Below are 26802 nucleotides of genomic sequence, written 5' to 3' on the forward strand. Positions count from 1 at the left end.
AAACTATATCATGACATCAGGCTCATTTAACTTTGTGGGATATAGGACACAGTATGCTAGGACAGCAGCTTCAGTCATGTTGTCTTCAGCACTGATCCTTACAGAAATCCAGGAGCCATTTTCTAGCCCGTCCAAGTGAGATGCATATGCCACAGGAATCAGTGTCTTATAATAGCCCATGACTTTCTGGTCCCTGCACAAGTCAAACTGCACGTGCAAAGGGGAGCTAAGGTCTGTGCTTCCCAACAGAAATTTGTAGTCCATTCAAAATCTTCCCTATCCAGATGCACTTCCATTCAAGGGTCATTCTACAATAAGCAATGTTGCCTTGTAACAGAGCTGACACTCCATATTTATCTTAACCAGAGAAACAGCGCTGGAAGAGAGTAAACTCAAGGTCATCTTCCCACTGAAGAAGGGTTTTAAGCCTGCTAATTCTTTTTTTTTTTTTTTTAAGATTTTATTTTTCCTTTTTCTACCCAAAGCCCCCCGGTACACAGTTGTATATTCTTCGTTGTGGGTCCTTCTAGTTGTGGCATGTGGGACGCTGCCCCAGCGTGGCTTGATGAGCAGTGCCATGTCCGCACCCAGGATTCAAGCCAACGAAACACTGGGCCTCCTGCAGCGGAGTGCGCGAACTTAACCACTCAGCCACGGGGCCAGCCCCAAGCCTGGTAAGTCTTCTAATCAGTAAGGAAAAGATGTATAATTGTTCAAGTGGCTACTGATAGCCACCAAGAAAAAAATATTAACTTGTATCCCTACCACAGAGCTTGTATTTTAAATTCGAGAGACTGAAGACTAAAACGTAAAAGATGAAACTATTACAAGTACTAGAAAAGTGGTTCTTAAAATATGGTTCAAGGGCCCCTGGGACTCCCCCAGACCTTTTCAGGGGGTCTGTGGGTTCAAAATTATTTTCATAGTATTACCAAGACCATGTGTATAGAATTGAGTTTTTAAGAGGCTATATGAATTGATATGATATTGTACAATAAAATGTGTCAATATTTGGATGATCTACATAACTCAGCAAACCAATATTTTACAGATGACCAATGCATATGTTACAAAATCATGCATGAGGGCTATATACTATATGATTCCAATTATACAACATTCTGGAAAAGGGAAAACAATGGAGACAATAAAAAGACCAATGGTCATTGGGAAGAAGGGATACACAGGGAGAGCAGAGAGGATTTTTAGGACAGTGAAATTATTCTGTATGCTACTATAATGGTAGATACATTTCATTATACATTTGTCAAAACCCTAGAACGTACACCACCAAGAGCAGTCCTAACAGAAACTATGGACTTGGGGTGATAATGTGTCAATGTAGGGTCAGTGACTGTAACAAATGTACCACTGTGGTGCAGGATATTGACAGTGGGAGAGGCTGTGCATATAGAAGAGGGCATGGAGTATAAGGGAACTCCCTGTACTTCCCACTCAATTTTGCTGTCAAGGGACCGGCCCAGTGGCACAGCGGTTAAGTGCACATGTTCTGCTTCGGCAGCCCAGGGTTCGCCAGTTCGGATCCCAGGTGCAGACATGGCACCACTTGTCAAGCCATGATATGGCAGGAGTCCCACCTATAAAGTAGAGGAAGATGGTCATGGATGTTAGCTCAGGGCCAGACTTCCTCAGCAAAAAGAGGAGGATTGGCAGCAGATGTTAGCTCAGGGCTAATCTTCCTCAAAAAAAAAAAAATTTTGCTGTCAACCTAAAACTGCTCTAAAAAACAAAGTCTGTTAATAATAATAATTTAGGGGCTGGCCCGGTGGCACAGCAGTTAAGTGGATACATTCCACTTGTTCAGCAGCCTGGGGTTCACTGGTTTGGATCCTGGGTACAGACATGGCACCACTTGGCAAGCCATGCTGTGGCAGGCGTCCCACATATAAAAAGTAGAGGAAGATGGGCATGGATGTTAGCTCAGGGCCAGTCTTCCTCAGCAAAAAAGAAGAAGAAGAAGAAGAAAGAGGAAGATTGGTGGCAGACGTTAGCTCAGGGCTAATCTTCCTCAAAAAAAATAAATAATTTAAAAATACATGGATAAAAAAATCATTTAGCGGCCAGGCCAGTGGCTTAGTGGTTAAGTTCATGCGCTCCACTTCAGCAGCCCAGGGTTCATAGGTTCACTTCCCTGGTGCAGACCTACACACCGCTTGTCAAGTCACACTGTAATGGCATCCCACATATAAAATAGAGGAAGATTGGTACAGATGTTAGTTCAGTGACAATCTTCCTCAAGGAAAAGAGAAAGATTGGCAACAGATGTTAGCTCAAGGCTGATCTTCCTCAATAACAACAAAAAAATCACTAACCAATGGCTCTTAATTGACAGACCTATGGCTCTTAACGTAAGAGTATGAAAAGGTCATTGATGTGATTTCAGATACCACACCATTATTAATCTTTAACAAACCACCTCTTCTTGAGTTTTGGAAGAGTATCAAAGAAGAATATCCCCTACACATGGAAAAGCTACTGAAATACTCCTCCCTTTTCCAATTATATATCTACGTAAGACCAGATTTTACTTCAGACGGTGCAACCAAAATAATATACCACAACAGACTGAATGCAGAAGCAGCTAGGAGGACCTAGCTAATACCAATTAAGCCAGACATTAAGAGACTTGCAAAAATGTCAAACAATGCCAATCCTCTCACTAAATGTTTTGGAAAACAGCTATTTTTTCATAAAAAATGTTCTTTATGCTAACACATAATGGGTTTAACATTGTTATTTTTCAATCAATTAACAAATATTTGAAAATGTCTCCATTTTCAATCCTAAAATCAATAGGTATAACCCATATAAACAAAAAGCTCTTTGAGATCCTCAATTTTGAAGACTGTAAAGGGTCCCTAAGATGAAAAATATTCATAACCTCTCTACTAGAAGAAAATATAGAAGACTTTTTTTAAGTTAAGCACATGAACTTAAACTACTACATCAGTGGGCCGGCCCCTAGAAGACTTTCTAATGATCTCAGAGTGGAAGAATTGTATGTACGGCACAAAAACCAAAAGTCATAACAGAAGAGATTGATAAATTCAACTGCATTAAAATAAACTTCCATGTGGGAAAAAAAAATTCCAGGCACATAACCAAAAGACAAACTGAAAATATCTGAAACTCAAATCACATACATACTAATTTCTCTGGTGTATAAGTGGCTCCTACACATTAATCAGAAAAAAGGCTAAGAATCTCCCTGCCTCAATGAACAAAGAATATCAACAGAAAAGGAAACAGAAATATAAATTGCTCTTAACCAAATAAAAAAAAGATATTTAACATTTCTCATAAAATCAAATTAAAAGATCACCAAGATGGCCCTCCCCTAACCCCCCCCCCTTTTTTTTTAAAGATTGGCCCCTGGGCTAACATCTGTTGCCAATCTTTTTTTTCTTCTTCTTCTTCTCCCCAAACCCCCCCAGTACATAGCTGTATATTCTAGTTGTAGATCCTTCCAGTTGTGGTATGTGGGATGCCGCCTCAGCATGGCCTGATGAGCAGTGCTAGGTCTGACCCCGGGATCCGAACCAGCAAAACTCTGGGCTACCAAAGCAGAGTGGACAAACTTAACCACTCGGCCACAGGACCAGCCCCCGCCTTTTTTTTTTTTTTTTTACCTAAAATGGGATATGATCAGCAAGTTCTGTAAGTGTGTTGTCAAGGGCATCCACATACACTGCTGATAGAAGTATAAAGCAGTACAACATCCATGGAGACAGTTATCAATAATCAAAACACACTCTTCTTCAGCCCAGCAATTTCACTTCTAGGAAATGATCCTACAAATATACTTGCACTGTACAAAAAAGATGCATGTGCAAAATTATTCATATTATAATAGTGTTGATAATAAAAAAATTAGAAATAAATATCCTTCAAAAGGAGACTAGCTAAATAAATGATGGTACATCTGTACATGGAACAGCTTAATATTTGATTGTATATGGACATCTATTGAAGGATACACAGTAATATCAGTTTCTTGTAGGTGGAGGGGAACTGGGCAGCCTGCGGGACAGTAGGTGGGAGATCTTCTATAGTACACTGTTTTCTACTACTTGAATTTTAACCAAATGAATGCTACCATCAAATATATATATATGCATATACAAAAATCAGCACTCAGAAAGTTAACATTTGGCGTACTTCTATTCCTGTTTCTCTTCATAGTTGGGGGTCACACTACAAATATAATTTTATATCCTGCTGTTTTTGTGACCAATAAGCATTCTCCTATATTAATAAAAATCCCCCTAGGGGCTGGCCTGGTGGTGCAGCAGTTAAGTTCACATGTTCTGCTTCTCGGTGGCCCAGGGTTCACCGGTTCAGATCCCGGGTGCGGATATAGCACTGCTTGGCAAAAGCCATGCTGTGGTAGGCATCCCATATATAAAGTAGAGGAAGATGGGCATAGATGTTAGCTCAGGGCCAGTCTTCCTCAGCAAAAAGAGGAGGATTGGCAGCAGATGTTAGCTCAGGTCTAATCTTCCTCAAAAGAAAAAAATCCCCCCTATATATGGGAGTTCATTATATTACTCTCTTTACCTTTACTCATGTTTGAAAATTTTCACAACACTGTGATTTTTTAAAATTTATCTATAAACATTATTTTTCTTTTTATTTTTTGCTAGGAAAGATTCACCCGGAGCTAATAACATCTGTTGCCAATCTTCCTCCCTTTTTTTTCCCTCCCCAAAACTCCAGGGCATGGTTGTATATCCTAGTTGTAAGTCCTTCTAGTTCTTCTATGTGAGCCACCACCACAGCATGGCTACTGACAGACGAGTCGTGTGGTTCCATGCCCAGGAACCAAACCTAGGGCACCAAAGTGGAGCATGCCAAACTTTAACCACTAGGGCATTAGGGCTGGCTCAATAAACATTATTTTTAATGGCTACATCATATTCAATGTTATGAATATGCATTATAATATACTTAACCATTCTCCAGCTATTGGGCCTTCGAGTTACTTCTAGCTTTTAACAGTCATTAAGCACTGCTGCAGTCAATAACTCTGTTCAGATATTTTTGTCCACATTTCAGAATTCTTCTTTAGAGTAGATTCCTGAAATTACTGAGTCTATAAACATTTAAAGCTAGTGTTATGCATTATATTCTATACAGGTCATACCAATTTGTAATCCTACCACAGGACATCCATTTCAACAAAAATATTAAGGAGTATCTGTCGGGTTTCTTAATCTTTGCTAACCCAATAGCAGGAAGTAGAGTTTCATTTGAATAATATTAAACATTTTTTCAAATGCTCACTATTCTTTTGCATTATTGTTATTGTTCAAACTTCCTCCTTTATCCATCTATGTGAGGGTGGTAGTCTTTCAGTGTTTTTCTTACTGATTTTTTGAACTCCTTATAGCTTAAGGATGTTAATTATTTTCCCTAGTTTATTATTTCTCTGAAAAAGACCAATTTAGATTTAATAAAAGCAAGAAAGAGGAGGCAAGTAACAAAATCACGGTAAGGTTTTAGTTAGAATAATTGTTTAGAAACCACTGGATTCTATTTAACTTGCCTCAGACCCTTGATTTTTAAAAATTAGTATTGGGATAATTTTTACATTTCTTCATGCTACTCATTCCTCTGATTTTTAGAATAATCTTACATTTTAGTTTGTATCATAAAAATATTATGCTGAAGTCAATTACAGTTCATAGTTTACAAATTATCTACACATTGAAACAAATTGAAACAGAGAAAATAAGAAGAAAGGTTTGCAGCACATATGACTTAGAAATCAAAGAAAAAGCTGAAGGTTAATTCTCACAAAACTCTATTCCCAAAGCCAGATTCAAACTGTTCTATTCTCAACTCTAAGAGCTGCTGTGTCCAAATTGTGAAGGTCATGCTAATCAGTATTTATGTAAAAGGTTCTCAATAAATCCTTGTATGTATTATTACTTGAATCATACTGAAATATTATTTCCCTTTGGAGCCATCATCAGAAATAAAACAATCAATTCAAAATAATGAGATAACTATGAATACACGGGTAGTTTACCAGGCAAACTAAAAACCTGTAATACTAAGAAAGTAACTTCCCTAAAAGGGATAAGTAGGTCGATCCGGTTAGTAAAGCAGAAAAGGACTAAACAGAACCAAGAGAGGAAAAGACAAAACAGCACAATGATTACCTCCCACCAAGTCCTTCGATTCGTTCTCTTTCCTTGGGAAGTTCTGGCTTATGGTCCTGTGTCACCTCCACAGCTCTGACAAAATCATCCTTCGGGTCATCCTGAATTCCAAGAACCACCCCTGAGTCACCCACGTGAGCTACATACATCTTCATGCCCCGTATGATGACCACACTGGCAGTTGTCCCTGACGTGCTGGGAAGACCTGTCATAGTCTTTGGCCATTCTGCTGTAATAAGAAATAAAATATTTTACTCTTTCAGGTACAAACATTAATACTGTATCAATAAAAACAGCAACATACGCTGGATTAGCATGGAAAAATTTGAATTAACATAGGAAAAATTTAAGAAAAATATTTTGAAAGCTATTCAAGGACTTGCATTAATCCATTCACCATTAATAAATTAATTTTATAAATAATGCAATTATATTACAAACATCAAACCGATCCTAGGAGAAAAATATTACAAGATAGATAGACTCGTTCCACATAAGTCTTAGTCCTAACTACATTTAGTGGCAAGGACGTGTTAAGAGTTTTGATACCATATGGCCAGTAGCTTAGCATCTGCTTATTAATTTCTCTTCAAAAAGATTTTCCAAAAAAGCTACTTGATTTGTTTTTAAAATAACTATTTTGAATATTCATAACCTAATGAATAAGATTTATTGAGCACTTACTGTATACCAGGTTCTAGGCTAAGAGCTCTACATGTATTATCTCAAATAATACTTGCAACAAACCTATGAGATAGGTAAGATTATTCCCACAATTTTCATTTTGCAGATGAAGAAATCAATACTTGAAATGGTTAAGAAACTTGCTCAAGATAACTCAAATATTAAGTGGCAGAGACCCCATATATTTAATTTCAAAACCTGTATTGTCTAATTAAATTCACTGTGACTTAAAAATTCTGAAATATTCTGTTACATTAAGCTACAATTTATAGTTCAAGATAGCAGACTGAATCCAAACACTGACATATTCTCCACACCAAAATCCTACTGAAAGGACAGAATATAAATATTAGAAAAAGTCAACAGCAGTCATGAAACACAGAGAAGGGTCACAAGCAAATCTGAGGAATTCCTGGAATTTTAAACAAATGGAATTATATTGAGGGAAAAATCAGAATGCAAAACTTGTAATCTACCATAAGCAGAAAGCAGAGTCAGTAAAAGAGGCAATACATTAGTTTTCCCTGTTAACAAAGCCTCAGAAAAGCTCAAAATCAGAGGCAGCAGCAAAGGCTGGAGGCAGGAATGGATGGTAGAAGCTTGGCAGAGTATTAAAACTGCAGGAGCTGGGTCAGTGCCTAAATCTGCACAGTGAGGTCCCTAAGCTGCCACTAACTAGAACACCTTTCTTTTAAGGAAAGTGGTACATCTGTTGATAGGGACAACAGGGTCTCAAAGCGGATGAGGGAGAAGAAATAGGGCCTAAAAAACTGGACGGAGTACCACACAACTTACACAGCCACAAGGGTTCTCTAAAATATTCAGGCTATTTCTTTTCTTTTTCAATATTATATACGCTGAGAAGACATCTCTTACACTTTTTTTTTTTTTAGGAAGATTAGCCCTGAGCTAACATCCGTGCCCACCTTCCTCTACTTTTTATGTGGGATGCCTACCACAGCATGGCTTGCCAAGTGGTGCCATGTCCGCACCCGGGATCTGAACCAGTGAACCCTGGGCGGCAGAAGGGGAATGTGTGCACTTAACCGCTGCGCCACCGGGCCAGCTGAAAAGACATCTCTTGAACCCCATAGTGCATCTTCCCGATCCATGCCACAGACAGAACCACCCTACAGAGTGCCCTGTCACTTGCAGCAGAGAGGTGCTCGCAGTATATGAAACAATGACCTTCACAACTGCTGAGGGAAAGCACAACAGCTACCGACACTGATGAAGCTAGAAATTCATAGACACACATATACACATATACATATGTAAAACTACCTGCAACAGTACTAGACACATAGTAAGCACTCAATTGTTAGTTTTTGTTGTTATGACCATTATTTAAGAAAAGCAAACAGCCTGAGAGGCACCAAGAGAAGTATGCAAAGAGAAAACAGCCCCAAGAAAACATTTGTGGAAAAATCAAAAGACTCTATAGACAAATTATTGGTGCTGATAAAGTTCAATAAGGTTATTGCATATAAATATGGTTATATAAAATATCAATTCTATTTAGGTAAAACAAAAACTTACAAAATGTAACTTGAAAAAAAAATACCATTCACAATAGCAGCAAGGGGTATAACATATCTGGAAACAATGCTAACAAATCTCTAACAAAACCTTTATGGAAAAGTTATAAACAAGGGGACCAAGAGAACAGAACAGCGAGCACAGAAACAGACCTATCCATATTTAGACACAATATATGAACAGTGATGAAAGGATAGACAGTCAATAAATGCAACTGAGACAAAATAGAAAAAAATAATAATAATTTTGGGTCCCTGATGCCAAACACAAAAATCAATTCCAAGTACATTAAAGACCTAACATAAAAAGCAAAGCTAAAATGCTCAGAAAATATACAGGAAGGGACATTCATGATCTCAGGGTAGGGAGGAATTTCCTAAACAGAAAGAATGGATTAGCCATATAAAGAAAATGACTGCAAAGTTGTACTACCATCAAAATTAACAACTTCTGTCAGAAGATACCATTACCAGAGTCAAAAGACAACTCACAAAATGGAAGAGGATATATTTGTTATATATACACACACACACACACACACACACCCCCTCTAAAGGAACGGTATCCAGAATATATAAAATGTTCCTACAAATCAAATCAGTTAAGACAGACTACCCAATAGAAAAATGCAACAGGCCTTTCACAAAAGAGGAAATCCAAACAGCCAAAAAAACATGCAAAGGTGCTCAGCTTCTTTAACCATCAGGGAATACAAATTAAAAACCACAATGAGATGCCACTACCTAATTATCAGATTGCATAAGTCTGACAGTAGAGTGTGTGGTTAAGGATGTGGAGTAACGTGGTCTATCAGCAACCAGTGGTGGGAGTATAAATTGGTAAAACATCTAAGAATTACCTATTAAAGGTGATGTATACTCTTTGACAACTCACTACCCATAGGTACATATCATAAATTAACGTATACACACATAGAATACATACAAATGTTCATAGCTCACAGGGGCTAAAAATGAGCAACAACACAAATGTCCTTCAACATGACAAGAGACTACACTACATATAATGCATAAGAAGCTCACAAGAAGTATGAGATAAAAGAATACATACAGCATGATTTTCTTCAAAAACAAACTATCATGTTTATAGATACGTGGTAAAACTATTAAGAAAAGTAAGTAAATCACTACAGAACTATCATCACAAAAGTCAGCATGGTGATCACCCCTTGGGGGAAGATAGAAATATGAGATCAGAGAGGACATACAGAGGCTTCTCCAGTGCAGGTAATGTTCTCTGTCTCAAGTGGACAGTGCTCATTTTATAATTATTCATTACAGTGTACATTTATGTTTTCCGGCCTTTTCCATATGTATGCTCTATTTCACAATTTTTTTTTAAGTTTTAAAAAAAAGACGCAGGAAGAAGACATCAATTTTGCAGGCATATGTCACAGCAGACAGCTCTCTAGCCCATTTAGGTCTGCAGTTTGGTTACAGACGTCATTCCCAGAAGCTCAACCTAGAGTATGCTGTATGTTTCTTCAGCCTTTTCAATTATTTTGTGGGTCAACGATAGCTCTTGCTAAAATTTTTGCTTTTGAAACAAACTAGAATAAATTGTTTTCTGCAGCTAAGAACCTAAAAAGAAAACATCTGTTATCACAATAAATGTGAATGAGGTGAACTCCCAGAAAGAAGGGTTCTTAAGTACATTTAGAAAACAAAATTTACCTACAGTACAAAGTAATTCAGCTGTCCAAAAAAAGCACCTAAAACAAAATAAAAAAGCAGAAAAAGAGCTAAAAATAAATGGATAGTCAAAGATAAAATATCAACATTTAAATCACATTTTTGGTCAGAAGCACTAATATGTACAAAGAGACATTCTGCAATGATCTAAAAATACTGAATAATCCAAGCTTTCCCTATTCATCTGGAATGTCACCTTTTATCACATGCTACATTTTGCCTCAGATCTATTTCTGGACTCATCCTACTACTCTATTTATGGTACTTTTTAATAATTGGGAGTTTAAGTATCCTCCGATTATTCTTCTTTTTCAAAATTCTCTTAAGTGTTTTTCCAGATGAACTTTAGAAGCAACTTGCAAAATTAAAAAACAAACCCTGTTGAGGTTCTGATTGAAACCGCAGTAAATTTATATGCTAAGGAAGTGACATTTTTATAACTTATTTTCCTTAATTGCAGTCTTCTTTGTTTTGTACTTTACATTTTAATCTTTCAATTTTTTAAAAAAGACTTAAAAACAAATGAATTAATACTAGGAGCATATCAAAAAGTATCTGAAAGTGTATGAACTCTGACTTAAGGAAAGTATTCTTAAGCAAGAAAATATGCAGAAGTCATTAAAACAAAGACTAACAAATTTTATAACATAAAAACATGAAATTTCTTAAAGTAAAGCTATTATAAATAAGTATAGAATGTATATGTTCTTTGTGATAAATTTAAAACTTAGGCAATTTACGTACTTATATGTACCAATTAACATATATGGACTCATTTAACTCTCAGGAGGTAGGTACTATCATTATCTCCATTTTAGAGATGCAGATACCCTGGCACAAAGAGGTTTTACCCAAGGTCACACAAGTAGTAAGCGGAGAAGATGGGATTCAAACCCAGGCAATACAACTCTAAAAAGTACATATCCCATCACTATGCTAAGAGTTCTTACAGAATTCTAATGCCATAGTATGGAGATGTAAAAGCCTTCAGGAAAGCAATTTGAAAACAAGTATCAACAACCATCAAAAGATATCATTCTGTAACCAAATAATTCTGCTTTGAGAAATTTTTCTCTGAGGAAGTAATCCACATGAAGGAAAAAGCTATGCTGCTTTCACTCTAGCCCTTATTTATAGTATCAAATAGAAGGCACACCTGTCCAGCACTCACACCCCCTTCTAGTACCAGCATCCTGATTTTGTTCGGAAGTACGCAGCCTCCACTGCATGCAGTCTTCAGTGGAACTGAAAAACTTGCTCGATCCTGGCCCGGGGGTAGGCAAATGACCTAAACTAGGTCAGACTCCTCAGATATTTGCATCTTAGAGAGAAAGGCATAATGCTGGAAAACTGTTGGAGCTGATTCATCTCAAAGACTAAAATCTTTCAATGAGTGTCCACTAGGTTCCTGTCACCTAGAGCCCCAGAGGTACCCTGATTCTGACGATTTTGAGACCTGGTTTAAATTTTCAGTTTGATTCTGTGAGCTACCTAATGTCCTTCCAATAAATTCTCATGTTCCTTTCCCTCCTTAATGTAGACTGAGTCAGTTTGTGCTACTTTCAAAGAACTGTTATTCAAAACTAGAACCAAAGAGGTTGGAGGCAACTGACTCTCAGAAAAATGTCAATTAGTTATGGAACCCATGAGGGGTAGAAGGCATCAGGACTCTCACTCACATTCCAAATGGTAACCAAACAGCCCATGATGTACAGTGATGAGATAGCGTTGAATTTATCAATAAAGAAACTGAGCAGATGGTCTGTAGTCAGCATGCTAGTTTAGAACTGTGGGTGAAAAACTTTTCTGGGTCAGCAAACGCAAACACAGACCCAACTCTGGCCTATGGCATAAGTCTCTGAGAAACAACAAATAGTTTGATATGACTGTTACAGTTGAATTGTGTCCCCTTGAAAAGACATGTTGAAGTCCTAACACCTAGTATCTCAGAATGTGACTGTATTTGGAAACAGGGTCTTTACAGAAGTAATCAAGTTAAAATAAGGCCTCTAAGGTGGGCCCTAATCCAATATGACTGATGTTCTTATAAAAATGGAAAATTTGGACACAGAGACAAACAGAGGGAAGATGATGTGAAGACACATAAGGAGAAGATGGCCATGTGACTGGAGTGATGCATATACAACCCAGGGAATGCCAGGGACTGCCAGTAAACACCAGAAGCTAGAAGAGGCGAGGAAGGATTCTTCCCCAGAGCTTTCAGATTATAGAGAGAGCGTGGTCCTGACAACACCTTAATTTTGGACTTCTGGCCTCCAGAACCGCAAGACAATAAATTTCTGTTGTTTTCGGTCAACCAGTTTTTGGCATAACCAGTTTTTGGCATAACCAGTTTTTGGCATTTCGTTGCGGCAGCTCTAGAAAACAAATACCATGCTGTAGAGGAAACAAGTCAAAGATTTGAGGAGATGGAGATCTTAGATGAAATCTTTTATATGCATATGGACCCCATTTATCCACCTCAAAAAAGATTCAGCCAATTCTCTCTTCCCCTTTAATGCTTAAAGAAGCAATTAAGTAGACACCAAAATCTTTTCAACACATTTTATTGATTCTTCTCTCTAGGCAAGGAACACTAATGCAAGAGGCTGCAACTAAAATGAGTTCCCTGATCTCTGTGGAGACAGGAGAACCTTGAGGTGGCAGAGATCAGATAGGAGCAGTTAATTACCCAAAGCAAAGCTGCTAGGGTTACCTAATTGACAATAGGCAGAAGAAAGATTGGATCTCCAGAATGGTCACTCACAAGGCCTTATTTGATTCAAAGAACCAAAAATAAAACAAAACAAGAAAAAAACCAAACAAAAAACAAAAAAACCTTCCAAGTCTAGATAAAGGAGAACTGTTAACTTTCTTCAAAGTGATATGTGGCCATTTTCACATGTAGCTGTATACCAAGGAAAGAGAAACACCCACAACATTAACTACTGAACGATGACTCTGAGATAATAATTCTGGAGCTATAGAAGACAACCAGTCCACTGGTGAAGAGCTAAGGCTCACGGAGGTCAAGTACTAAACAGAGCTTTGAAGCCAGTCTACCTTGGACCCAAGAGAATCGCAAACCTATCTCACAGCTAGTTTTAAGACCCTGAATAACCGCAGCAACTCATAGCTTCCCTTCATCGCTCTTAACGGACAGGTCAGGAAGTCTATTATGGTAGAAAAGGTCAAATGTAAGTCTTTGGAGCACCCCAACAATGATAATCTCCTCCAAAAGAGTAAATTAGAAGTATATCACAACTCTCAAAGAGCCACAAAGACTGGTGTCATTATTAAAAGATGTAAGCAGGAGTGGTGATCCTATATATTCCATTCTATAGTCTGACCTTTGCAAAAGTCTGACAGCTTGTGGAAGATAATGGTGGATTATAATCAGATGGTGATTCCAAATGCAGCTGCTGTTTCTGATTTATTCTCTTTACTGAAACAAATCAATATAGCCTTGGCTATCTGGTATGCATCCAGCAGTGGGGCTCTGACGGAACTGCCACCTAGATTCCTGGAGGTATCCAGGTTTCTGATCTTTCTGAGTCTTGTTTATCCTGGTTTACTTTTTTTTTTGTATAAATAATTCAAAGAATTTTTTTCTTGAACCATACAGAGTAAACTGCCAAGAAGATACCCCATCACTCCCAAATACCATTACAGTATCCAATTCCTACAAACCAGGGAATTCTCCTACATAACCACAATCAACCATCAAAATCAGGAAATTAACAATGATACCATACTACCATCTGATCCAAAGATCTCATTCAAATTTCATCAATAATCCTAATAATATGCTTCATAATAAAAGGAATTCAGAATCCCTTGTTATATTTACTTATCATGTCTCTTTCAATCTGTAACAATTCTTCACTGTTTCCTTGATGCTTTTTAGGAGTACCGGGCCAATCATTTTAAGAATGTCACTCAATTTTGATTTGTTTCATGATTCCTCATATCTGTATTCAGATTATGCATTTTTCACAGGAATATCACAGAACTGTTAAATACGATCTTCTCATTGCAGGCAGTACACAATTTCAATGTGTCCCATTAAAAGTGATGCTACCTTTGATTAACTGATTAACGTCATATCTACCAGGTTTCTCCACTATAATCTTTTTCCTTTTGTAATTAATAAGTATTTTCACAGGAGATAATCTGACACAATGTAAATATCCTTGTAGTGGGTTGGTGTCTCGCGCCCAATAAAAGATATATTCACCCAGAACCTGTGAATGTGACCTTATTTAGGAAAAGGGTCTTTGCAGATGTAATCAGGTTAAGGATTTTAAGAAGAGATCATCTTGGATTAGAGTGGACTCTAAATCCAAAGACAAGTGTCCTTAAAAGAGAAAAGAAGGGGAGAAGGCACAAAGGAGGCGATATAAAGATGGTGGAGATTGGGTGATCCATCTACAAGCCAAAATATGCCAAGGACTGCTGGCAACTACCAGAAGCTAGGAGAGAGCACGGAACAGATTCGCCCTCAGAGCCTCCAAAAAGGAGGCAATTCTGCTGACACCTTGATTTCAGACTTCTGGCCTCCAGAAACATGAGAGAATAAACTGCTCTTGTTTTAAGCTACCCAATTTGTGCTAATTTCTTACAGCACCTCTAGGAAACTAATATAATTCTATTCCTCAAATTTTTCCCACGAGTTTTAGCATTCATTGACATTTCTTGGCTGAGCCAATTATTATGATTAACAAATGTCATTTTCTAGTTCTATCATTCCTTCTACATTTATCACTGGACATTCTATCGTAAAGAAAAGCTTTACATCAGTTTTATTTGTAATAGCCAAAAACTGCAGACAACGCAAATGTCCATCAACAGGTGAATGGATAAACAAATTGTGGTATATCTATACAATGGAATACTACTCAGTAATAAAAAGGAATGAACTATTGATATATGCAACAACAGAGGATAACAGAGATTATCTAATACTGATCAAAAATGATGAAGAAAAATGGAAAAAATTGGTACTTCATAAACATGAAAAATAACTTCATAAACATGGCAAATAACTCTTTCAGAATATGTGATATGTGAGAGGATGAAGGTCCTTGATAGTAAAACTTGAGAAATACCAAACTAAAATAAAGATACAGATTTAAAATTCTATGATTTAAGAGAAGTTTTCTTCAAATTTAGTTCTCTCACTTTCCCTCCGTTTTTTCTCTCTACCCCACCCACCTTCTGCATCTGTTTGTCTCTGTCTCTCTCTCTCTGTACTTTTCCATTTTAAATTTAAGATAATGAAAACTATCTGTCAAACCTAGAACCAACAATTTAGGTTAAAACCAGCTTCTTCATAATTTCTTTGGTCATATTCTTTAAATGCTCTGATCTTCAGTCAAACTAAATCAACAAACAAAATTTCCTGTCATCTTCCTTTACAAATATTGAGGCAAATTTCCTGTTAATCACATCAGAGATCACATTTAATTTATATCAACAGTTATGTTGTTATCTTTCTATTGGCTCTCTTGATAACATAAGTCAATGAACTACGATACACAGGAAAAAAGCTGCACTTTGTATGCTATCTTCCTTGAACTATAAAAAGAAAGGGATAATAAGAACATTACTTCAAACAAATAAACCTAAAAAAGCACACACAAACTTTAAAACATTATTTCTTAGAAGGTAAGAATAACACAACAGTAAATCCATACATGTGAATATACCTAAATAACTTAAGATCAAGAAGTAATGAAAATAATATGAAAAATAAAAATAACTTTTTAAAAAGGATATATTCATATACTCTCTCATTCTATGCTATATTCATCAAATTCCCCTGCCTCAAAAAAAAAATAAGTCACTTACAAATTTTTAGATAAACTAATTTTCCTTTATAAATTTGGAAAGGATACACAAGCACTAGAAAGATGCTAGAGAGGTCAAGCTTAATGGTAATTAAATAAATCAAGATGAGTTTAGGAAGACAGAGAAGATGTAGCTTAAAAATACAAGAAAGTCCTTCACACCCATTACTATGGCTAATATTTAACAAAAGGAAAAATAACAAGTGTTGGTGAAGATGTGGAGAAAATGAGAGCCCTTGTGGCATTGCTAGCGGCAATGTAAAATGGTGCAACTGCTGTGAATACAGTTTGCTGATTCCTCAGAAAGTTAAACATATCATCCGGCAATTCCACTTTTAGGTTTACACCCGGAAGAACTGAAAACAGAGAATCAAACAGATACTTGTACACCTATGTTCACAGCAGCATTATTCACACAACCCAAACGTCCATCAACAGATGAATGGATAAACAAAATGTGATATAGACATATGATGGAGTATTATTCAGCCTTAAAAAGGAAGAAAATTCTGATACATGCTACAATTTGGATGAAGCTTAAGACATTATGCTAAGTGAAATAAGAGACACAGAAAGACAAATATTGTATGATTCTACTTATGTGAGGTACCTAGAAAAGGCAAATTCTTAGCAACATAAGTAAAACAGAAGTTACCAGGGCTCATCAGGAAGAGGGGAATGGAGAACTACTGTTTTATGGGTAGAGAGTTTCTGTTTGGGATGATGAACAAGTTCTGAAAACGGACAGTGGGAATGGTTGCATAATATTGTGAATGTACTTAATGCCACTGAATTGTATATCTAAAAGTGGCTAAAATGGTAAATTTTATGTTATGTGTATTTTACCACAATTTTTAAAGAGAGGAAATTTTTTTAGTTAAAAAAATGTGAGAAAGCCAATTTAATTTTTACACCCACAGAAATTCAACTAAACTGGCCGCTACTTTGGGCAAGGAATTGCATTGTGAGTCCTAAGAGATTAATTATAAAATGTGTAAGGCATTATCTTTGCCCCCAAAGACCTCAAGATTTAGCTGAAAGGCAGATAAACAGTGGATATTTCACAATGGTCTTTGTTATCTTCACAGGGATTTCACAAGGCCAAAACTATCTTCATAATAATTCTAAGAATTTATTTGTCCTTTTCACTGTGTTGACATTTGCACTGATGGTTCAAAAGCAGAGGTTAGTAAAACTACTGGTGCCTTAGGAGTCAAGGCAGTGGCACCAAGCTGAACTAGTAGTCATTGTATCCACCTACTTACAGTTAAAAAAAAAAGGAACGCAGTTTCACGTAACAATGTCCGTGATGATGCAATAAAGATAATTTTATTAAACCTTTACTGAATATACATCTTTTTAATACCCTGTATGACAAAAAGGGAAGTATGCAGAAGAGGCTTCTGTTGCGTACTCTGGCTGTCTACAGGAAAAGTACTTGTGATTGTGAGAGTTATGAAATGAATTAGCCACATTTTCTTTTTTTTTTGAGGAAGATCAGCCCTGAGCTAACATCTGCTACTAATCCTCTTTTTGCTGAGGAAGATGGGCCCTGAGCTAACATCAGGGCCCATCTTCCTCTACTTTATACGTAGGAGCCTGCCACAGCATGGCTTGATGAGCGGTGCCATGACCTCACCGGGGATCCGAACTGGCAGACCCCAGGTCACCAAAGCAGAATGTGTGAATTTAATCGCTGCGCCACCGGGCGGCCCATAGCCACATTTTTCACGGACTATCATTTTTACTTGAAAGACTAAAAAACTAAGTTAATAAGACTTGAGCATTTGCATACACTTTCTTCAAAATGAACAAAGTGAGTTGTTCACTTCAAGAAAAACAACTGACAGTATTTGCTGCCAGTGATAAATTTCTAATTGCTGCTCAAAAACTCACACATTTTGAAAAATGTGTATCCACTACAGTGAACTTGATAGCTGCCCAATCTTAAGATTTTTCTGATGAGATCAGCAATACTAACAAATGTGATGTTTTGATATTGTATAATAAAATGCATCAATATTTGGAAGATCTGCATAACTCAGTGAACCATTATTTTCCCTATGACTAATGCACCATGTCACAAAATCACACATAGGTAAAAGATTCATTCAAAGTGGAAGAGAGACCAATGCATCTTAAGGTAAGGAAACAAAAAGATTGATAAAGTTTCAGATTCCATGGTGACTAACCTTAAGAAGTTATCAATTAGCTGTAGAATATCCACAATTATCCAAAAAGACTAATAATAAACTATTCCTCTCTTTTCCTACCACATTTGTGTGAAGCTGCCTTTTCTTTATATACGTCAACCAGACAAATAGCAAAATAGACTGATGCAGAAGCACATATGAGAATACTTCTTATTTCAATATTCCTTATTTTGGAAAAAAGTGATTTTTCATTTAAAAATATATGGCCATATAATGTTTATTTTTTAATAGACTAATAAACATTTAAACAAATTTCTCAGTTTTAATTTCTTATACAGTGAATATTGAAAGAAGTAGCCCACACAAAAGCTCTTTGAGGCCATCAATCATTTAAGGGTACAAAGGGTTCTGAAAGCAAAAAGTTTGAGAACCCAAGTTTGCTATAACCCAATGAGCACTACAAAAGTAAACAAAGGATGCTTAACTCCAAAAGGAAGAGAAGTCGTCACAGAAGAAAACATACTGACTTGAAGACTGAGGAATATATTTTTCAGTTTTCTTTTTTGCGGGGTGGAGGGGAATCCAAGAAAATGGAATATTCAGTGTGCCTTGGGAAAAGGTGAGTAGACTAATGTGATAGAAATGTGGATAAACAGACAAAATTGAATAGGGAGTCTGAGGGTGGCCTGGGAAGGGCTTGGCCTATGGATTACAAACTGCAGAGCTGAAGTTTATTTTAGAGAAAATGAGAAGCCATCCATGAATTTGGGACTGAGATACAATTTTTTTTAAAACTTACATCTCCTGTGTCAAGACTTCCATATACTCAGCATACTGTTTTTTTAATTCAAGTTTTGAGGATGGAATACAAGGTTTAGCTATGGAACAAAGCAAACTTTAACATTTGGTGTATAAGGCTCAAAACTACGCCTCAGAGGAGTGAAAGTCTGATTCAAAAAGTACACATACATATTCACATGTAATAGATGGCCCCTGCTTTATTCAAAAATGCTCAAGCAACAGGGTTTATACTTTATCCTTTTAGTTCAAACACAGCAAATTCATGTGGCTCCAAGTGTGCTGCAAAGTAAACAGGACTCTAAATAGCTGTTTGCATCTTATCTTCCTCTATCTTGCTGTCTTACTGTCCACTCCCAGTTGCCCTGCAAGCAACGAAATGACATATTTCTGGAATATACCGCAGTGCTTTCAGCTCTGCTCTGCCTACACAAAAACAAAACAAATCCATAATAGGGGCCTCTGGGATTGAATGGGAAACGCCTCCCACAGGCAGACTGGTTGTTCTATGAGTCAATCAAATAATTTTTGGCAGAAAGCCAGGTAAATAGAAAACAGACATTGAAAAAAGCTAGTCTACAATTCTATGACAATACCTTTTTAAAAAATGCTACATATTTGACCAACGTTTACACTCTTTTCTCTATGTCTCTGTCCCTTTGCTGGAAATAAACCAACACCATGCTGCCATAAACAAGAGGATTTTTTTAGTGACAGAAGCATCTTTCTCTAAAAAAGATTCATGCCATTCATTGACAGCACTGGATAAGCAACTATAATGCTGTATGATAACATATGTTGGGTACAGCAACACTGGCTGCTTAAGAAGACATTTAAAGTTTAGATGAAACTACAACTACACCGAATGTTTACAAACTAAAGTCTCTATTCCCTTTTAGCGTGTCAGTAATTCCTTATCTCTTGCCACTTTGACAGGTAGTTACAACTCATAAGTACTTTTAACTAGGAACTGTTGAGAACTAGCTGACAGCAACGAGCTAAAGCAACTATGAAAAAAGGGGAGGAGGGAGGGTTAAAAAGCCGTAGCAGAATTTAACACAAATCCCTAAACGTGGGGCCAGACTAAGAGGTAACGCACTCCGCGCATTTGTTTTTCATAAGCAGTACAAGCACAAAGATCCTAAAAACATTTTATGATCCCCACGACCGAATGCCTTTCAAGACTTTAAGTCTTGGGTGATTACATTTTAGCCCTTCTAAATTAGCTTGCTTAAACTTTACTCCAACTGCAAGTCACCTGGGGTCAATCTGGAGCACTGACACCACCGGCAGGAGGCAACCGACAGGGACAAGTCCTTCAAGAGCAAAATTATGACAGATTCTAAGAACACACTCTAATTTTTGCTATCTCCCGCTTCCTTTGCGTGACCCAAGCAGTAACGAGTCTTCGATTCATCTTTTGACCCCAATCTGGCGCCAGGTTTCAAACACGTTTTCGCCGGCTGCCACCAAAGGGAAGCCACGAATGACTTCTTCCCATTGATCCCTGGAGGGTGGAAATAAAGCGAGGGGCGGCCGCACGGAGACGGCAATCGTATCTTTCCCAAGGCCACTCTGGCTGCCCGACCTCCACCCTGGGAAGCGCGATCAGACAGAGGGGAGTCTTCACTCCCATCAACGTACCCTTCGACAGCGCTCTCGGCGCCGGGGGTCCAGGCGGCGCCGGCTACCCCAGCCCTCAACTGCCCGCAAAAGAGGCGGGCGCTCGACAAGCCTGGAAACTTACCCAGTTTCTTCCACATGGCGAGGTGACAAGCGAGGAAGCCTTTGCGGATGGCAGCGCAAACCTTCGCCGGCTCCGACGAGGTGAACCCCTTCTGCTTCTTGATGAAACCCCATAAGTGCTCACGGGCAAACTGTGCCGCCTCCCGCCCGCCGTGCCCGTCGCACACGGCGAAGAATGCCACAGAGGAGCGGCGGCGGCAGCAGCGGCCGGGAGCCGGCGAGGCCCCGGCGTCCGGGGCAGGCTCGCGAGCTTCTCGGGCGGCCCCCGCCGGGCCTCTCCCCGAGACTTCGCCGCCAGGAAGAGCCGAGGGTGACGGCTGCGGAGGCGACCGCCGCGGCGAGGGCTTTTCTTCGGCTGTCGTCTCGGGCTCCACCACGATCTGAGTAACGTCCTCCATGTACTTCCTCCCGCCCTGGTCCGAGAAGACGCTCACTCCCAGCGAGTACAGCCCCGCCATGGCCGGCTGGCCGGGATCCCGCCGGTCCCACGCAGCCCGCCGAACCGGGCGGCGGGAGGCACCCTCGGCGCTTGCCGGCCAACTATTGTTTATCTTCGACGACGCCGAGAGCGAGGAGGGGGCGGTCCCGGAGGGGGGGGCGCGCGATGTCGGGACTTGTCCGCGAGAGCTGGGCCGGAGCGCTAGGGCGAGAGGAGCCGAGCAGCTGCGCCTGCGCAACGCGCTTCCCCCGCCTGCCCGCGCCCACCACACAAATCAGACGTTCTCCCCCGCTGGCGTCACTTGGCTCGCTCGGTCTGGCCAATCGGGAGCCGCGTTGGAGTGACCCGCCCTCCGCCCCCAGCCCTCGCTCCTCCTGCAACGGCCGCGCTCGCTCCTCCCCCAGCGGGCTCGGCGCCCGCGCCCGGCCGGCTTTGGTTGCGTTTCGCGGGGTTTGTTTTCGGCAGATGCTGAGCGCTTACCGAGCGACTTAGGGTGTCCCCTTTTTGCTCAGTCCCCTGGGTCATAATGCAGCCTGCTGCCGTTGGCGTCCCGCTGCTTGCTTTGCGGGGAAAGCTGTGTGGGCTCGGGCCTCCCACAAGTGTGGGGAATCTGAGGGGAAAGACCCTCCATTCCTTGAAGTGAAATGGCGGGAAACCTCACTTCGGAAGGTCGTTTGGGAACCGGCAGGAAAGTGTGGCACTCTCGAACCGGGTCTGGGTGGGATGGATCCGACTGGGAGCTGAGGGAGGCAGTCCGGTTTGTGGTGTTAAGAAAACTTGGGGAATTTCCATCAGCTACGCAGGCTCGTTTCACAGAACCAGAGATGTCGGAGAATTAAAATATTTTCACTAATTCTTAACAGATCTTTTCAGCTTTTGTTAAACGGGGCACTTTTTCCGACTAGCCGTGGGTGCCGCGTTGTGCTCCTTTGGAAGTACCACTTGGAGTTACCGCTTGAAAGTAGCTTACAAAACTGACAAGCCCGCCGGGGCTCTAACAGTCGGGTTACCGTCCCCGCCTTCGCCCAGTAGGTTACGATCTAAGCGTTAAAACCTCTGCATGGATTTCCGCGGAATTAAAATAAGCCTCAGGGTGGCAGGTTAGCATGTTCTCAGCAGCAAATGTTCCTGTAGTGAACCAGTTTAAAGTTCACTTTTTCAGTTTTTGGCCGCTTCACCATCAACTCTCCTGTGTGCCCTTTCCTAGACAGCCTTTGAGATTTTCAAATGGAGTGATACGAGTACAGAAAGGAGAATGGGAAAAATGCTCACACAGTTGACACAAGAAAAACGGATAGAAAACAAATCCTTATACCGATGAAAATGTAAATAAGCAAAATCAGCTCAAAATGTAGAAAATCTGAATAAATCAATTAAAAATGTAGTCCAAGATATCGCCTACACCAAAAATGCAGTACACCAGATGGTTCCAGAGTGTAAAAATACTTGGAAAAAATCCCAGCTTGTTTTGAAAGAGGATCATAATCCTGTTACCAAAACCTACAATTATAACACTAGAAGGAAATCTATAGACCGTATTTTATAACTATGAATGCAAAAATCCTAAATGAAAATTAGCAATTCTAATCCAGTAGCCTCCATACCACAGGACCTGCAAGACAGAACAGTTTATGTAGCTCTGTAGTATTCATCCCAGACAGTTTGCCCACCATCCCTCCCCCCACTTAGAGATTATGAAAAGATAATTCCATCACGCTTTATAATCCTAACCATTTCACTCCACACTTTAAACATCTGTTATCAGCCATTTCCCCTTTATTCTTCACCTCTTCTCTAAATCTTCCCATCAACTTCCTGTTCCAACTGAAAACTGGTTTACCACCTGACAAAACTACCCTCTTTGCAACTTTTCAAGTGAGGAGCTTATTTTTTTCTCTCACAGGTATTCTCATCTTCCAACCTGCTCCTCATGTTGCCTCCAAATCATTTCTCCTTCCTTCCTCCTTCAAAAACCCAAGCTGTTTTAAAGTTAACACCAATTGCCACTATACCAAGATGCTGTCACCTACTGATCCCTGGTAACTCCCCTGTCATTTGTTCATAACTCGCTGTCTTCCTTTCTTCCACTATTTTTGTCACTTCTCAGCCATTAACATTTTTCAAAATGTTATCCACATTTGCCGTCCTTCATTTTGTCTTCGCAGTTCCTCTTCGTGGCGAAGTGGCCTTGCTACTATTAGGAGCAATCCCTCCATTTGTGTTCTAGAGCCTTTCTCCTCTCTCCTCGAGAGCTTGGCTCCACCAATTATCCTACTTGCTCCTACCTCAGCACTTTCTCCTTTTCTACTGGGTCATTTCCATTTGTGTACAAACATGTTCTGGTTTTTATTTTAACAAAAAACCCACCTTGACCCCTAATATTACCCCATTTCTCTGCTCCACTTCACAGGAAAAATTTTTGAAAGAGTTGTGTCTATCTAGATTCTACTTCTGATTCCTACCTCACAATGCATCCTTAACCCATTCCAATCAAGCAACCATCCCTGTCGTGCCACTAAGACTGTTTTTATGACATAACCAGACGAACCGGAGGTCTGTGTTTCCAAAGCTAATGATGACTCTTCTGTTCTGGTTGAAGTCTGTTCCAACTGAAGTAGCAAGGGGGAACAATTGTTTCCTTCTTGAAACTTAGTAGCAAGTCAAACCATTGCTTCCTTCTTGAAACTTTCTTTTCTTGGTTTGTAAGGGATGATACTATCCTGATTTTCTTCCTACCTCATTGACTGACCACCCCTTCTCATTTTCCTTTGCTAATTTCTCCCGTTCTAGACTTTAGCTTGTTGGGAGTACCCAGGGCTTTGTCATGGGCTCTTTTCTCTACCTATACACTCTCTGTAGGTAACGCCATCCAGGACGGTAGCTCTAAAAACCACCTGCTGATGGCTCCCAAGTTTAAATCCCCAGGCCTGAACTTTACCCTGAATCCCAGACTCTATATGCAACTGCACACTTGACAGTTCCACATAGATATCTATCACTTATTTTTTTTTTTTTTTTTTTTTGAGGAAGATTAGCCTGAGCTAACATCCGTGCCCATCTTCCTCTACTTTATATGTGGGACGCCTGCCACAGCATGGCTTGCCATGTGGTGCCATGTCTGCACCCGGGATCTAGTAAACCCCGGGCTGCCGAAGCAGAACGTGCACACTTAACCGCTGCGCCACCAGGCCGGCCCCATCCTCCCTCAGTCTTATCCACGTCAGTCAGCATCACCATCCATCACACTGTTCAAGCTGAAAAACAGGAGTTTTTTATTCCTCTCTTTCCTCCGCTCTCCTTCCCCCTCCCTACTCCCATCAGTTTCCAATCCTTCTAATTCATCAGCAAACCCTTTGGACTAAATCTTAAAAATCAATACTGAACTCACCACTTCTCACTGCCTCTACCACTGCCATCCCAGTCCAAGCCACTGTTACCATTCTGTACTTGGATTACTACATTAGTCTCCTCAAGTCTCCTTTCTTTCACTCTTGACCATCTGCAATCCTTTTTCCACTAGCTGCTACCGTGATCCTTCAAAACCATAAATCAGATCAAGTTATTCCTTTACTCAATATACTTTGTGACCTCCCATCATATTGAAAATAATATGCAAACTCCATATGAAAGCCCATATGATCTCTTTTGTCCCTAAATGTCTAACATCATTTCATAACAGTTTCCCCCTTCCCCACTACTACCCAGCCTCAGTGGCCTTCTTTCTGTTCCCTGACCAGGCCAAGCTGTTAGGGCCTTAGAGCTTTCTGCATTAGTTGTTCCCTCTCCTTAGAATGCTCCCCCCACTTCTATCAACTTTACAAGGCTGAAATTTGCTTGCTATTCAGATCTCAGTGTAAATATTAAGGGACTTTCCTAACCATCCTGTCTACAGTAGCCACTCAATATCTATCACAGAACCCTGTTTTAATTCTCTGCAGAGGACTTGTCACTATCTGATCTTTTTTATTTATTTATTTGCTTATTGACTGTCTCTCTCAATTAGAATATAGGCTCCATGAGAACAGGGAACTTGTCTTGTTCATCATTATATCCCCTGAACCTAGGACAAAAAGTTGTGAAGTGAACTGATTAATTAACTCGTTCATTTAGCAAGAAATGTGTAAAATTGATATGAAGAAAACTATAAAACTTTACTAAAGGAAAAAATAAATATGTGAATAAGTGCAAAATCATGCCATTTTCCTAAATGAAAAGCTTAATTTGTCCCAAATTAATCCACAAATTTATTATAATTTTAATCAAAATCCCAGCTGGATTTTTTTTTTACTTGACAAGTTGATTCTAAAGTTTATCCAGAAGAGGAAATGGACAAGAATAGCCAAGATGTTATTGAAAAAGAAGAAAATCAAGGGGCCAGCCCTGTGGCCGAGTGGTTAAGTTCACATGCTCGGCTGTGGTGGCCCAGGGTTTTGCGGTTGGGATCCTGGGCACAGGCATGGCACCGCTCGTCAGGCCACGTTGAGGCAGCATCCCACATGCCACAACTAGAAGGACCTGCACCTAAGAAGTACAACTGTGTACCGGGGGTGATTTGGGGAGATAAAGCAGGAAAAAAAAAGGAAAAAAAGATTGGTAACAGTTGTTAGCTCAGGTGCCAATCTTTAAAAAAAAAAAAGAAGAAAATTAAGATTGTTAGTTGCCCTGCAGATATCAGAATATTTTATAAAGTTGGCAGTGGCAGAGAAATGGCCATGGATCGATAGAATAGAACAGAGAGTCCAGAAAAGGATCAATGTAAATATGTGAAGGAACGTATGATGGATATGGCATTTCAAATAATTGAGAAAAGGACTGATTCTTCACTAACTGATGTTAGGACATCTGGCTCTCCTTTTGTTGGGACAACTTGCTATCCTTGAGGGGGAAAAGATGGTGAAGTCCTTAACTCATACCAGCTTTAAAATAAAATGGCATGTAGATTAAAGAGCTAAATTAAGAAAAAAATGTCAAAGTGCAATATGAAACAATGAGATATTTCTCACCTATCAGATTGGCAAAAAAACTTATAAGTTTGACAATACCTTGGGCTGGGAAAGATTTAGAGACAAGCACTCTCCTTAACTATTATTGGGAATGCAATTTGATTTTTTTTTCTTGAGGAAGATTTGCCCTGAGCTAACATCTATTGCCAATCTTCTTCTTTTTTGTATATGGGTCACTGTCATAGCATGCCTGCCAACAAGTGATGTAGGTCCATGCCTGGGAACTGAACCCAGGCCACTGACATGGAGCACACCGAACTTAACCACTAGGCCATAGGGCCAGCCCCCTAATTTGATATTTCTATCTCAGTCCATATCAACTGAAATTTAAACTACATATATCCTTTGACCTAGAAGTTCCACTGCTAGGAATTTACCAAACAGTCATCTTTACAAAAGGTACATATATAAGGAATTTCATAGCAGCATTGCTTATAATAGTGATTTTTTTTAATATTAGAAGAAAATATGGGATAGAATATGCTTACAACCTCTTGAACTTTCTTAATATTTCCAGTAGTTTTATGCTTGAAATGCCTTTTCACTTCTAAGATCAATTAAATAGGATTAAAATTTCATATTTTCTTCTAGTATTTTTACAGTTATAGTGTGTTTTTACATTCAAGTTTATCTGGAATTATTTTGGCATGGAGTGACTTTTAATCTTTCAAATACATGTGTTTCCCAATGACTT

At 39.3% G+C, this 26802-nt stretch overlaps 1 protein-coding gene across 1 annotated transcript in view; it reads right to left on the reverse strand.

The window, feature by feature from the left end:
* Positions 1-23564, reverse strand: part of PPM1D (protein phosphatase, Mg2+/Mn2+ dependent 1D) — a 53897-nt gene extending 30333 nt beyond the window's left edge. The window contains exons 1-3 of the mRNA XM_014737018.3: positions 23473-23564; positions 20668-22717; positions 6186-6414 (exon numbers count right to left, since the gene is read on the reverse strand). Of these exons, the coding sequence (XP_014592504.2) occupies positions 6186-6414; positions 20668-21124 (686 nt within the window). The 5' untranslated portion in view covers positions 21125-22717; positions 23473-23564. The remainder of the gene's footprint in view (positions 1-6185; positions 6415-20667; positions 22718-23472) is intronic.
* Positions 23565-26802: the final 3238 nt, after the last annotated feature.

Source organism: Equus caballus, chromosome 11 (assembly GCF_041296265.1).
Source record: "Equus caballus isolate H_3958 breed thoroughbred chromosome 11, TB-T2T, whole genome shotgun sequence".
In the NCBI taxonomy this organism is placed as follows: Eukaryota; Metazoa; Chordata; class Mammalia; order Perissodactyla; family Equidae; genus Equus; species Equus caballus.